This window comes from Rattus norvegicus, chromosome X, assembly GCF_036323735.1.
Source record: "Rattus norvegicus strain BN/NHsdMcwi chromosome X, GRCr8, whole genome shotgun sequence".
NCBI lineage: Eukaryota > Metazoa > Chordata > Mammalia > Rodentia > Muridae > Rattus > Rattus norvegicus.
The window spans coordinates 102033402-102047454 of NC_086039.1; the positions used below are offsets into that span (position 1 = coordinate 102033402).

Sequence of the window (14053 nt, forward strand, 5' to 3'; positions counted from 1 at the left end):
ATGAGTAACACAGTAGTAAACAGGAGAGAGCCTGGCTCAGAAATAAGACGGAATTTGAGAAACAACTCGCCCAAAGTTCTCTTCTGAGCTCACAGATGGCCTCGACATACAAATGCCCACAGTAATGCCCATAATCAAGCAAGTAAATACTTTAAAAGGCATCTAGGGACCATGGTGTCTGATAACCGAGAGAAGTAAACTCAGTGGAAACAATCGGCGAAGTTGAGAGCTGAGAACAAGAGCTGGATTGTTCCAAACACACACATCACTGTTAGGAAGGTTTTATAAGACAAAACTAAAATAGTCCAGTGTGGAAAATAACTTAAAAGTGCTTTTTTTGTTATTGTCGTGGTTTTGGCTGACTGGTTGCTTGGTTTGGTTTTGGTTTTTGCACCAGGGTTTCCTTGTGTAGTCCAAAGTAGCACTTGGGAGGCTGAGGCAGGAAGAGCTGAAGTTCAAGGTTTGGCTGGGGAAAATACACTACAAAATCCTGAAGCTGAGGATGTAGCTCAGTTGAGAGAGTGCTTAGTATGCACAAAGACCCGGGTTCAATCCCTGGAACCTCATAGAACAGGCGTAGTAATTGGTAATCCCAGGACTCAGGAAGTAGATGCAGAAGGTCAAGACCATCCATCCTTAATTTACGTAGCAAGTTTGAGACCAGCCAGGTTACATGAAACCCTCTCTCAAAAACGAAAACCAACCAGCAAACCAACAATAACAACGACAAAAAAAGCAATATCAACAACAAAAACAAAAGAAACAAAAAAGATGATGACTTTTTGATGCTTTTCACAACACGAACTTAATTGGGGATGGGGTAATTACGTGGATTAAAATGGAGACCTTGAACATGCTAGGCACATGCTGCTCCACTGAGCTTTTCATCACGAGCTTTGAGTCTTTTATCCAATCTCCCCTGCCAAAATGTCAGTGTTCCTCTGTACCACTACCAAGCACATGGTGGGTGGCAGTCACATCACCTATACACACTTTAAAAACAGTAATGTAGAGCTGGAGAGAAGTCATGAGTTCAATTCCCAGCAACCACATGGTGGCTCACAACCATCTGTAATGGGATCCGATGACCTCTTCTGGTGTACTCACATACATAAAATAAATAAATAAAATCTTTAAAAGAACAGTAATGTAATACAAGTGGCCACAACTCTATATAGCTTTAAATATTTCTAAATAATGCCTGCCCAGGCTAATTGCTTTGATCACAACCACCCTCTGTTTCTCCCCACTGGGATATACCCTTCACCAAGGGGTTTCAAGACCTCTAGCTCCTTTCTGCCTTCTGGAGGTCAGGGCACCAGTCGACTAGAAGACTTAACAATGGCCTACTCTGACAATATAGTCTATGCATGTATGCTAGTTGAGAGGAAATAAAGCTTCCTGAGGTCTCCTTTTGTAATATATTTGTTCAGAAGCCTCTCAGCACAGAGTGTAGTGTGCCGTGCCTTTAATCTTAGCACTCAGAAGGCTGAAGCTGGCAGATCTTTGTGATACACAACAGATAAAAGTCGATGGAAAGTTCTAGATCTTAATTTCTAGGTCATGCAAAGCTACATAGTGAGAGTGTCTGAAAGAAAGAGAGAAAGAGAGGGGGGGGAGAAACAAAAGACATATAGATCATAGGTCCATTTCTGTTATCCAAAGGAGAAAGAAGAAGAAGAAATAGGAAACAGAAAATACAATTTACTTAGGACAAATGACACAGATCTACAGTGTATAGCAAGCCACTTTAATCACTCACTGTTTAACCTCACTTGGACCTAATAATTTGGAAGGCTCCTCCATTCCTCTTTATGATTAATACCCCTCCAGCAGTAATCAATACTCAGATAAAGTCTTTTCCTTTGCATGTTGGTGATTTTCATTTAATGCTTTTAACCCAAGAGAGGAATAGTATCACTATAATAAGACTCGAAGGTTTTTTTTTTTTTTTGGTTCTTTTTTCCGGAGCTGGGGACCGAACCCAGGGCCTTGCGCTTCCTAGGCAAGCGCTCTACCACTGAGCTAAATCCCCAGCCCCGACTCGAAGGTTTCTAATAAAGATTTTTGGTTGTTTTTGTTGTTGTTGTTGTTGTTGTTGTTTGTTTTGTTGTTGTTGTTGTTTTGAGACAGGGTCTCACTATGTAGCCCTGGCTGGCCTAGCTAGAGCTCTCTATGTAGACCAAGATAGCCTGGAATTTACAAAGAACCTCCTGCCTCTGCCTTCTGAGTGCTGGAATTAAAGATGTACACCACTACATCAAGCAGGACAGCACTTTTCTTTTTCTTTTCTTTTCTTTTTTTTTTTTTTTTCGGAGCTGGGGACCGAACCCAGGGCCTTGTGCTTGCTAGCCAAGCACTCTACCACTGAGCTAAATCCCCAACCCCAGCACTTTTCTTTTTTCACCATTAGCACCTGAGATTATTAGGACTAACCTGAGATTATTAAGACTTTCATCTAAATCTCTCATCAGCAATACTACTTGTTAGAAAAGAAAGCACCTGCGTTGTCTTCTGGGGTTTGTCCAAATTGGTTTGGCGATGTAGATTGGAGGTATCGTCAGCAAAACAGAAGAGAATGCAAAACTGTCCCTAGCCACACAGTCTAGGGACCATTAACAATGTAGCTGAAGTGACAGTGTTTCTGCTATCTTAGCTTCATGTTTAGCCTCTGGTCATTTTGGTTAATGATCTTGGTTTGGAAATGAGTGTTCAAAGTGTGAAAGAACTGCTAACTCACACATTTCTCCCTAGCTTCTCCTCAGATAGTCTGCCCATGGTTTCCTGTTTCCTAACTAACTCGCTGTCAGCCAGCATTGCAGAACCTAGGTTAGTGATAGGTACTTAACTCCCATAGAAAATTCAATATGCGTGTCTTTTTTTTTTTTACTCAATTGTTTTCTGTGTACAAAACAGTTAATGAAACAGTGTCAACAGAGCCAAAGAGGTACAAATATAGATGCCTTCTCTAGTTCTTAGATCAGTCTTTAGGAATTCTTCTCTGGCTTAGAAATAGTATATTCATTTTGAGACCGGAGTCTCAAGCCTATATCCAGGCTTCCCCATTGACTAGCTATATGCTCATGGGCAGTTATGTTACTTCTTTGAGCCTCAATTCTTTCACCTGGAAATAGGAAAATGGTAAATCATAAAACAATTGTGAGAATTAAATGAGCCAATACATTTGAAGCACTTAATCACAGACAGTGGAGCATAGTTCATGCCTGTAGGGTGCTAGCTATGGTTGCTATTAGTCCAAGATTATTGTGAGAATGAAATGCAATAATGCATACAACAAGTTACTTAGCTCAGTGTCTGGCGCACAGTAAGAATTCAATAACTCAATGGCCCTTTTCTTCCTTTCCTCCTTTATTTTGAAACAGTTGGTGATTATAATTTATACTAGCTATACTTTCAAGGAGCGAACAAGGCCAACCACCAAGTATTGAAATCTAAATGTCCGTGAAGACAAAGGGCTGTCATGCTAGCCCAACTGTGCCGTTATCAGTCTGCCCTCCTTCCTGTTTCTCTAGGCAGCCTTTCCTGATGTCAACTCAACCAGTTAATCTCTCAGTCACTTGACACGTAGCTATATATACTCACTAGAATATGCGCATGCATCCTGTGCTGCACGAATTTACAGTGAAGCTTATCTTAATCACTGTGTGGTGAAACGCGGAGGAAATGTTCAAGTTTAGGTCTCCACAAAGCAACGACTACAAAGTAGCTCCTTGGAAGACATTTACCCACAATAAAGAGATGGCTGCCTCTGGCTTATCTAGTCCCTTATGGGTTTTTTTCATACATTTTTTATTTTCGTTTTCAAAGATGTTTTTATTTATTATATATAAGTACACTATGGCTGTCCTCAGACACACCAGAAGAGGGCATCAGATCCCATTACAGATGGTTGTGAGCCACCATGTGTTGCTGGAATTTGAACTCAGGACCTCTGGAAGTGCTCTTAACCACTGAGCCATCTCTCCAGCCCATACTTTTAAACATGTTAATATTTTTTGATTCTCAGGCAACTCTGGAGGTGAGGATGGCAGGCGTTATCATCATGGTCATTTGGGAGAAAAAGCTGGACCACAAAGAAGCCCATGCCCTATTTGGCAAAAATCAATGGGAGAAAGTGGCTAAGCTCTTTGACTCTGACTTCAAACACTCTAGCACTCCTTCTAATGAATGTTTATAGCTAGGCATCTCATACCCAGCAAGTTAAATATTGTATAATCATGGAGTCATACACCGGCTTTGTAAATGGTGCAGCATTTACATGATATTGTTATATAAATCAGAAAATGAAGGTGTCCCATGATTAGGAAACTGCATTAGAGAGGGCTGGTGAGATGGTTTCCCAGGAAAAGGAACTTTCGATGTAAACCTAATGACACCAGTTCCATTTTTGGAACCCACAATGGAAGAAGAGAACTGAATACTGAAAGTTGTCCATTATTGCCCACACACGCACACACATCACCACCAGCAGCAGCAGCAGCATCACCACCACCCACCAATAATAGCCACATTTTTAAAGCACAAATTTGTGCTGGAGAGATGTGATGGAACCCAGTTAGAACTCTCAGTTTATAAAGTTATCTTTTATTCCTATGATGGAACATTAATCTGTTGAGGTAAAACACTCTCACTCTCCTCGCCTTCCTCTATTACCCCCTGCTTAGTCTTTTCCCTTTCATTAATTCATTTTCTTTTCTCTATTTCTCCTTCTCGCTTTCTTTCTCTCTCCTCTCCTCTCTTTCTTACAATTTCCTTATTTTCCTTTCTAAAACTAGTTTAACTTCAAAGTGATCCTCACCATTTTTGAGCTGGTGAATCCAGCGTTTTCTCAGCTCTTCGGTTGGGGAGAAAACATAGAGAGGTCCTTCATCATATACGACCTGGAGTGACAAACACACCAAATTCCAAAGTTAGGCCTCAGAAAGTAAGAAGAAAGATCTCAGAGCAATGAGTAAGTTTTAAAGTACAGTTTAAAAGAAAGAAAAACAAAAAATAAATGAAAGAGAGAAAGAAAGAAAGAAAGAAAGAAAGAAAGAAAGAAAGAAAGAAAGAAAGAAAGAAAAACAAACAAAAAACAACAAACAAACAGGGTATTCACTTAGCATTGGTTCAGGAGTCAGGTAAACCACTTAAAGAATTCCTGAACTACTCATGTCCAAGGATGTAAGGCTTCAAAGTTTTTAGCTTTTGAATACTCTTAAGTCCCCTTAATGTGTGTTTTAATTTATATGTCTAATTAGTTTCCAATGTTTTCTTTAGCTGATAGATTTTTTTTCCTTTAGCAAAGGATATTTTATGATCTCAGTATTAAATTTTGGGTTATATGGAAGAAATTTGAAGGAGTAATTTATATGACTTAAACTCTTGTTATTTATTTATTTTTTTGGCTAGGATAAGAGGGAGTAAAATTTTAATTTGTGATGTTTACACCTCTCTCCAGTGGTGTTTTCTCACTAATATTTGCCAAAACAAACCCAAATCAGAACTACAAATTTGGGGCTGGAAAGATGGCTCAGCAGTTAAGAGCACTGACTGCTCTTCCAGAGGTCCTGAGTTCAAATCCCAGCAACAACATGGTGTCTCACAACCATCTGTAATGGGATCTGATGCCTTCTTCTGGTGTATCTGAAGACAACTACAATATATTAACATCTAATAAATAATCTTTTAAAAAAAGAACTACAAATTTGTTTCAAATTGAATAAGTATATATCAGGGACTATCATCAAATCCATCAGTATTTTTCAAACACCATTTTCATTGTGTTAAGTATTACAGAGATGCATAAAATGTGAAAGATTTGGTTCTAAAGTCAAGCATATACCTGTGACGTATACCTGTAATCCCATTACTCAGGAACTTGAGGCAGGAGGATGGTGAACTCTAGGCTAGCCTTGGGTACATACTGAAATAATGTCTCAAAAAAAGTTTGAGGTCTAACTCTCATAAAGTTAATAGACATCACACAATGAACTTTAAAGTCAAATACAGTTTTTTGAATTATGAATTATGAATTATATAATGCTGTTCTTCATTATCTGCTCATGCAGCCAAACAAGATCAAGTTCCAAGGCAGTGATAGTCAAAATTATGTCACAAATATCCTACCTTTACAAGTTTTCTAACAGTCAGCAACATGAAAGAAATCATTTTACATTTTTCTTTTTGCCCGTTGGTCTTGCTGTGCTCATAAATCCATGACAGAAAGCCCCCTCCCCTGAGACTTTCCACTTCCTTTTCTGACTTTCACTGCTTCAGAGGCTGCTACATTCACTGCATGTGACCTACCCAGCTCTCAGGATACAAACAAGCCAACTGGAAGCCCAAATCATACTCTCTTCTATGGCTTGCACTGCATCCATCAAAAAGACACTCTCCATCTGTTTAGACCAGACCAGAGTGTATATGAGTGTCTAATAAGCCCTCCCCCTACTGAACTTCCTAATACTATCCCTTCCCTCCCCTTTTCTGCCTTTTCAACCCACATGACCACCATTAAATAGACATGCAGAACCAGGAGGAAGTGAGATGAGCAGTCAATAAGCAGAGTGTCTTTCTCAATTCACTCATCACAAAGAAGACATAACGGAATATGGCTACCACTGATTTACAACCTTTTTGAGGTGTAGATGGAAAGAAATTGTGGTAGGTGGGGAAAACAAAAAAGCAAATATGCTTGTCAATTTCATATGTTGCATGTAAGCTTTTAATGTAAGTAAATAAATAAGGCTTTGCTTATTTACATTTTTCTTTCTGCCTGTTAGTCTTGCTGCCCAGGAGGCTTTTGCTGCATACTTACTAAATGAAGGGCTTCTGTTAGTAAATATATGTCATTTGCAGCTCAAAAGTATCTTCCAAGGACCTGAGAGCCAATCTCATGAATGTTGGAATTCAGAAAATAAGATGTAGAGATGTCTAAGACTCCACAGAAGGACAGAATCCTAACTTATGTCATTACCAGTCAACAAACACAGCTGGGCTAATCTCATCTACTAACCTACCTTTTGTTTGCTTTTATTTGACTTCAAAAACACCCCATTAATCCTGCAAATAACACAGCTGAGGTATGTATTAGCCAGCCCAGCTTTGTTGCAAAGACCTCTGACAGAAGATTAATTATAATAATTGTTGCCTGGGTTACCTTTCAAGGAACTCCAAGGTCTCTTACCAACCAGTATTACCAGTTCTGACTGGGTGTGGTAGCAATAGTTAGTAAGCCTGTAATCCCAGCAGCTGGGAGACTACGGTAGGAGGATTGTAAGTTTGAGACCTGCCTTACATCTTTTGTAGAGATCTTATCATTTTTAAAACTGGTGGAGGAGAGAGGAAGAGGAAGATTATTATGGAAAGTTTAGGACAGAAAGGGAAAGGACTAAAAGGGAGGTGGGGTCAGGAGGGAAAGGAAGAGGGTTAGAATGGGGGTTGGGGAGGTTAGGAGAAGGGGATTCGAAGGAAAGAGAGTGGGCTGAGAGAGAGAAAAATTAGAAGGGGTAGTGTGGAAAGAGAAAATTAAGAGAAACCATTGGCTCTTCACGTGTGCCGGTACAGATCCTCAAAGAATGATCTAATAGAGATAAAAACTCCACCCTCAGATTATGCATTTTCTGAATATGTGTCCCAGGAAGAGCAGTGACAATTGATTCTGCATTTGCCAACAACTGATTATCTTTAACCACCTGTGTCCATACCTTAAGTTGCCGTGCTTACATTCTCAATAAATGTCCTCCAACCCTAGCAGAGAAGACTATTTAAGATATGCGTCTCCTCTTTCTACCTTGTAAATAAACTCTTTCTCTCTTGGAAACTCAATTTAGTGACTGCCATACTGTGCAGTGGGCCAAACAGGCCTGGTTCCTTAACATGTCTTCCTTGATGGCTTCAATTTCTACTCACTGGGACCTAGTATCCTTCAATTCATTTCTAATTACTCATTACAGAGGCTTTTTCAGAGTGCCTTAGATAAAATAACTCACCTGAAATGGGTACGGGAACCTTTCAATGATTGAAATCTGTTCCATTTCACTGGACTCCTCACCCCTCCTCTGTAATGAAAAAAGGAAATAGAGTTGGTTACCTATGGATGCTGTGGTGGTTTGGATGAGAATGGCCTCCATTGGCTCATGAATTTGAATACTTGGTCCCTAGTTGGTGGAATCTTTGGTTAGAAGGATTAGGATGTGTGCTGTACTTGGGGGACATGTGTCACTGGAGATAGGCTTGGGGGTTTCAAAAGACTCATTTTCAACCTCTCAGCTTCTGAGGTGTGGACCATGGTGTAAGTAAGCTCTCAGCTGTTCCTGTGGACATGCCTCTGCTCCACCATCATAGACTCTAACCCTCTGAAACCATAAGCCCCAAATTAAACATTTCTTTTCGTAATGGTTATTTATTTATGTATATGAGTGCTCTATCTGCATGTACACCTGCATGCCAGAAGTGGGCATCAGATCCCATTACAGATGCTTGTGAGCCACTATGTGGTTGCTGGGAATTGAACTCAGGACCTCTGGAAGAGCAGGCTGTCTCTTAACCACAAGCCATCTCTCCAGCCCCTAAACATTTCTTTTATAAGTTCTTTTGGCCATGGTGTTTACACAGTAATAGAAAAGTAACTAAGACAGAAGTGCTGCTCTTTTCCAGGTTTCTTTCAGTACTGGGAATCTTCTCCCATGGCATCAAAAAACTCTAGCAAAAATGTCAGACCTTTATTTTTTTAAAAATGTTTATTTTGTATTTAGTCGCCTGTCTATCTATAGATGCCAGAAAATGGCATGGTTTGCCCTGGACCTGGAGTTGTACTGATGGTGAGCCATCCAGTCGCATGTTAGAAACTGTACCTATGCCTCTGAAAGAGGAACGATTGCTTTCAACTACTGAACCATCTCTCCAGGGACCAAAATAATTTCTTAATGATTACTTCCATTCCAATAGATCCATAGGCATTTCAAAACATTGGCAAAAATGTAATTTCTCAGCAATTAGGAATTAGATTGCTATTTCACATCACACTCAAATGTAAAGTTCGGATAGAATTAAGCAAATAAGATGAAAGTAGAAGCATGATGGGATGGGGCTGTAGCTCACTGCTAGAGTGCTTGCCTTATATGCACGATATTCTGGATTCAAGTACCAGCACTGCCAAAAAAACAATTATAGAGAAATGAGGATGTGGGTGTGATGGTACACAGCTGTAATCCCAGTACTTGGGAGCCTGGGTACAGAGGGAGTTTAAGCCAACTTGGGCTACCTGTGCTACAGAGGGAGACTGTCAGACTGTCAAAAATACAAACAGAAAAAGAGGTCACATATGCAGCAGAGGATGGCATTGTCCAGCATCAATAGGAGGAAAATCCCTTGGTGCTGTGAAGGCTCGTTTCCTCAATGTAGGGTAATGCCAGGGCATTGAAGTTGGAGTGGGTGGCTGGGAATGGGTGCATCCCCACAGAAGCAGGGGGAGGGGATATGGAAAACAGGGCAGGGGAGAACATTTGAAATATAAATAGATAAAATATCCAAGAAGAAGAAAATTTAGAAGAAGAAAAAGAAGAGGAGGAGGAGGAGGAGGAAGAAGAAGAAGAAAAAGAAGAGGAAGAGGAAGAGGAAGAAGAAAGAAAGAGCTGTATGTGTTGGCATATACATTTAATCTTACTATCTGGGAGACAGAACCTGCTTTCCATAAGGTCAAGACCAGCCTGGCCATCTGGAAATACATACAGAGACCATTTCTTGAAGAAAGAGGAGGAGGGGGAGGAGGGGGAGGAGGAGGGGGGGAGGGGCAAGAGGGGGAAGAGGAGGAGAGACAGATAGGCAAGAGGAAGGAAAGAGGCATGGGCAGAATAAAATAAACCAAAACCAAATTCAAAGACTAAAAAACTGGAAGAATATTTTCAACACAATAATATTAACAAAGGACTGATAGTCTTATATCAAGATGCCTTTGAAAGTGGGAGAAACTCAGTAAATACCTCAAAAAAGTGGTCAAATAGAAACATACAATTCACAAATGACACATTATTGTTTAATCTTATCGGTAAAAATAAGTCAGCAATAAAATATGTTTTCTCTGAAAATTTAACTATTATTTGAAATATCTCATGTTATAGAGAATGGGGAGAGAAATACATCCTACGTAGTTTTCAACGTCTAGAAAATGAAATGTAATATAAACAAAAATAATAAAAGCATTATTGGAGTTGGAGAGATGACTCAGCAATTAAGAGTAGAGCCTGTTCCTGCAGAGGACTCAGTTTACATCTCAGGACTCACATCACAGCTCACAAACACCTGGAACTTTAGGCCCAGTCACTCTGACACCCTCTTCTGGCCTCCATTCACACCAGACATTCAAACACAGCATCTTTACATACATGCAGGCAAAACACTCAAATACCTTAAAAAAATGTTTGGGGCACACACCTTTGATCCCAGCACTAGGGAGGCAGAGGCCGGCAGATCTCTGTGACTCTGAGGCCAGCTTGGTGTACAGAATAAGTTCCAGGAGCTAGGGACACACACACACACACACACACACACACACACACACACACACACACACACCTGCTTGAAAATCCAGAAAAAGCAAAGAGTACTTGCTAATCTTGCAAAGGACCAGGATTTGGTTCCCAGGCCCTACATGGAGGCTCACAACTGCCTGCAACTTCAATTTCAGGGGACCCAGAAAACAGCAGAACTTATACAGTGTTCTGGCCTCCACTGACACCAGGTAGCAGGCATGCATGTAGTGCACATACATGCACACAAACATTCACAAAGTAGTAAACCTTTTAAAGGGGGGATAGGGAGATAGTTTCTAAGGAGATGGCTGTTTTTTTTTTCAGAGAACCTGGATTTGATTTTCAACACCAACTTGGCAGTTAATAAATGTCTGTAACTCCAGCTCCCCAAATGGCTCGGAGAGTCAAAGCACTTGTCACCGAGCCTGGTGACGTCAGTCCAATCTCCAGGAACTTGATGGTGGAAGGCAAGACCTGATTTCCATGAGTTGACCTCTGGCTTCCATATTTATGCTGTGGTGCGTTTGAACCTACCCACTTACATGCACCAAACAAACAAACAACTAAGTGCAGCCAGGCCTGCTAGCACACACTTGTAATCCGAGCACTGAGGGGGCAGAGGCAGGTGAGCCTCTGAGTTTAAATTCAGGCAGGTCTACATAATGTATTCCTGGCTAGCAATCACTCTGTCTCAAATAAATAACGAGTACATACATACATACACACATACATACATACATACATACATACATACATACATACATAATACACACACAGATAAATATAATTTTAAAAGTTTACACAGAAAAGGAGGAGAGTGACTGACAGAGAAAGGCCCCTGGCTCCCACATACACTCAAACAGGTTCATGTGTATTTGCATAAGCTTATGCTACACACACCCATAAAAAATCTAAAATACCAACCCCTTCCCAAAGAAAATAAGTCAAGGTATATAATAATATTATATTCTAATTATATAATGTATATGAGTGTGTATATATATGTATGTATAGACGTATGTATATATATATATAACATGCATAGCCACATATAAACATAATACACATATTTAAAAGTAAATCTTCAAAAAAGGAAAGCAATTTTTAAAACATGCATGTATGTATGTATGTGTATGTATGTATTTGCAGGAGTGTGCCTGTGCATGTCAGAGGACAGCCTCGGGTATCAGTTCTCGCCTCCCACCTTCTTTGAGACAAGGTCACTTTTTCAGCTGTTGCATATGTCAAACTAGTTGGACCTTGAGCTTCCAGGAATTCTCCTGTCTCCACCTCCCATCTTGCCATAGGAGTGCTGAGTTTACAAATGCACTGCCAGGCCTGGCTTGAGGTGAATTCTGGGGATTCTGAAGACCTTGGGCTTGCTGTGGCAAGCACTTTACCATATCCAGCCTGAATGAAAACAATTATTTTTCTTGCATTCTTGCTATTTGTTTCGTGTGTGTGTGTGTGTGTGTGTGTGTGTGTGTGTGTGTGTGTGTATGCGTGCGCACGCGTGCGCGAGTGTCCACATATGAGGCACAGTTCTTAGGTGGAGGTGAGAGGACAATTTTCAGGGATGGAGCTCAAGTCATCAGGTGTGGCAGCAAGTTCCCCTCCCCACTGAACAATCTTGCTGGCTCCCTGTGAAGAATTTGTTAAGGAAACAAAACAATGCACTACACCACCACCGTTGTATTTGGAGTATTTGAGAATTTCAAGCGCCTTACAGTCTGTAGCTCCCCCTCTTTGACACAAGCTTCATCTTACCGGAACTGGAATCTGTCTTTCTGGTGGGGGATTTTTTTCAGGAACTACTGTTTCAACACAGGTGATCTTCTCGACATCTATTGAACCTTTCTTACTGCCTCTTCTCTGAAGGAAAGAATGAGGAAGAAAATGGAGGAAGATTACGAGTGATCAAGCAACCAGATATTTACACACTGTTATCTAGTCACTGTCGTGGTGAGGTGGTACTTGCAACCTAACAGAACCTTTTTTTGGTTTTTTTGTTTGTTTGTTTTGTTTTGTTTTTGTTCGTTTGTTTTGGACACAGGTTTCACTATGTAGCCCTGGCTGGCCTAGAACTCACTACATAAACCCGAGTGCTGGGAGTAAAAGTATGTGTCACTGTGCCTGGCAGAACCTGTTAGTTTGAAAAAAATCCAACATTTTATCTAACCTTTAAATACCAAATGGGAAGCAGATAACATAGAAGAATAAATGATTATATGCATTTTTGCCACAGAAATAAAAAAGCGATGTCAAGTTCTTGGATTTTATTCTCAACAAGCATATAGTGAGTTCTTACCAACCACACAATCCCATGGTAAGACATTCTGAATAGCTTCCTAACACCCTTGACTTTTTTCCCTGGCATGACTGTACCTCCTCCTAGGCTAGGAAATATTTTTTTGAGTTTGATGTACTTAGGTTTACTTAATTCCTACCCACCAACCCTTGCTACCATGGAAGACATATCTCGTGTCTCACAGAAGATCCAAGACTATGTCCTTGAAATAGTGAAATTTGCGCTTCGTAATTTGGGAAACTTACCCCACGTTCAAAGTCATATTCATAGTATGAAAGTTTGTGCACAGTCAGGAGAAATAGGCGCTTCTTAAAATTTAAAGGTGATGTTTTCTTTTTCTGCTGGGAGCGCTTCAGAAAGATGCTCTCCAGTATCACAGCAGCCATGGCTTCCTCTCTCTGGAACTTGTCTGTGTGCTGTGGATAGTAAAAGGTTTTAAGGTTCTAGCATAGTCATTTTTGTCCTACTTGGTTCTGCCTTAACCCTGCTACCTGTTGTAAACAAAACACAAATAGATAGCACTAGCAAGGAGCCTTATTTCTGCCTGAACATCTTCTTTCACAGTCCCCAACTTGGTCAAATTTCAAGTACAGTGAATGCATACTATTTAACCAGGGGATTGATTCTACGTGCTGAGTTTATAAAACTGGGCTTCTTGTGTAAGGGAACTGAATGCTCTGTAGGCCAACAGTGTGCCCTCGGGTGGTCAGGAATATCTAGACACCACGTTACACTATTTACCCTTTTATGGCACATTCCAAATCTGTAAACTGCAAAATTTTCTGTGAAACCATTGACCCTGATATGCTCAAAGGGAGAATTCAAGTACCAGAAGTCACTAAGGCACACACTGAACTTTCAGTTCCCAGGATCTTAAACAATGATGTAATCTTTCGAAAGTTACCCGCTCAGGTCTGTAGCTAAAAAGACATGGAGGCTTCACCTGTACTTATGAGCACACAATAACTGCCAGCCAGGTGACTTAGCTCACTCCCTGCTAACCAGGGTATAAAGGAGAGCTTTGTTTTCAAGCTGAGACCAGCTTTCCTACAGTACTTTAGCCCTTCGGCCTCCCTCTCCCTTCTCCTTAGATGGTTTCTTTCAGATGGCACCAGGTAAAAGTGATGTATCAATGGAGCAGTGGTTAAAAGCACTTGTTGTTCCTGCAGAAAATCAGGATTCAGTTTCTGACACCCAGATGATGGCTCAC

At 40.6% G+C, this 14053-nt stretch overlaps 1 protein-coding gene across 4 annotated transcripts in view; it reads right to left on the reverse strand.

Moving 5' to 3' along the window:
* Btk (Bruton tyrosine kinase) overlaps positions 1-14053 on the reverse strand; it is a 39379-nt gene that overhangs the window by 17332 nt on the left and 7994 nt on the right. For all 4 annotated transcript variants that reach the window (XM_039099954.2, XM_039099952.2, XM_039099953.2 and 1 more), the window contains exons 2-5: positions 13089-13259; positions 12303-12407; positions 7995-8063; positions 4820-4901 (exon numbers count right to left, since the gene is read on the reverse strand). In XM_039099954.2, coding sequence (XP_038955882.1) covers positions 4820-4901; positions 7995-8063; positions 12303-12407; positions 13089-13229 — 397 coding nt within the window. In that variant the 5' untranslated portion in view covers positions 13230-13259. The remainder of the gene's footprint in view (positions 1-4819; positions 4902-7994; positions 8064-12302; positions 12408-13088; positions 13260-14053) is intronic.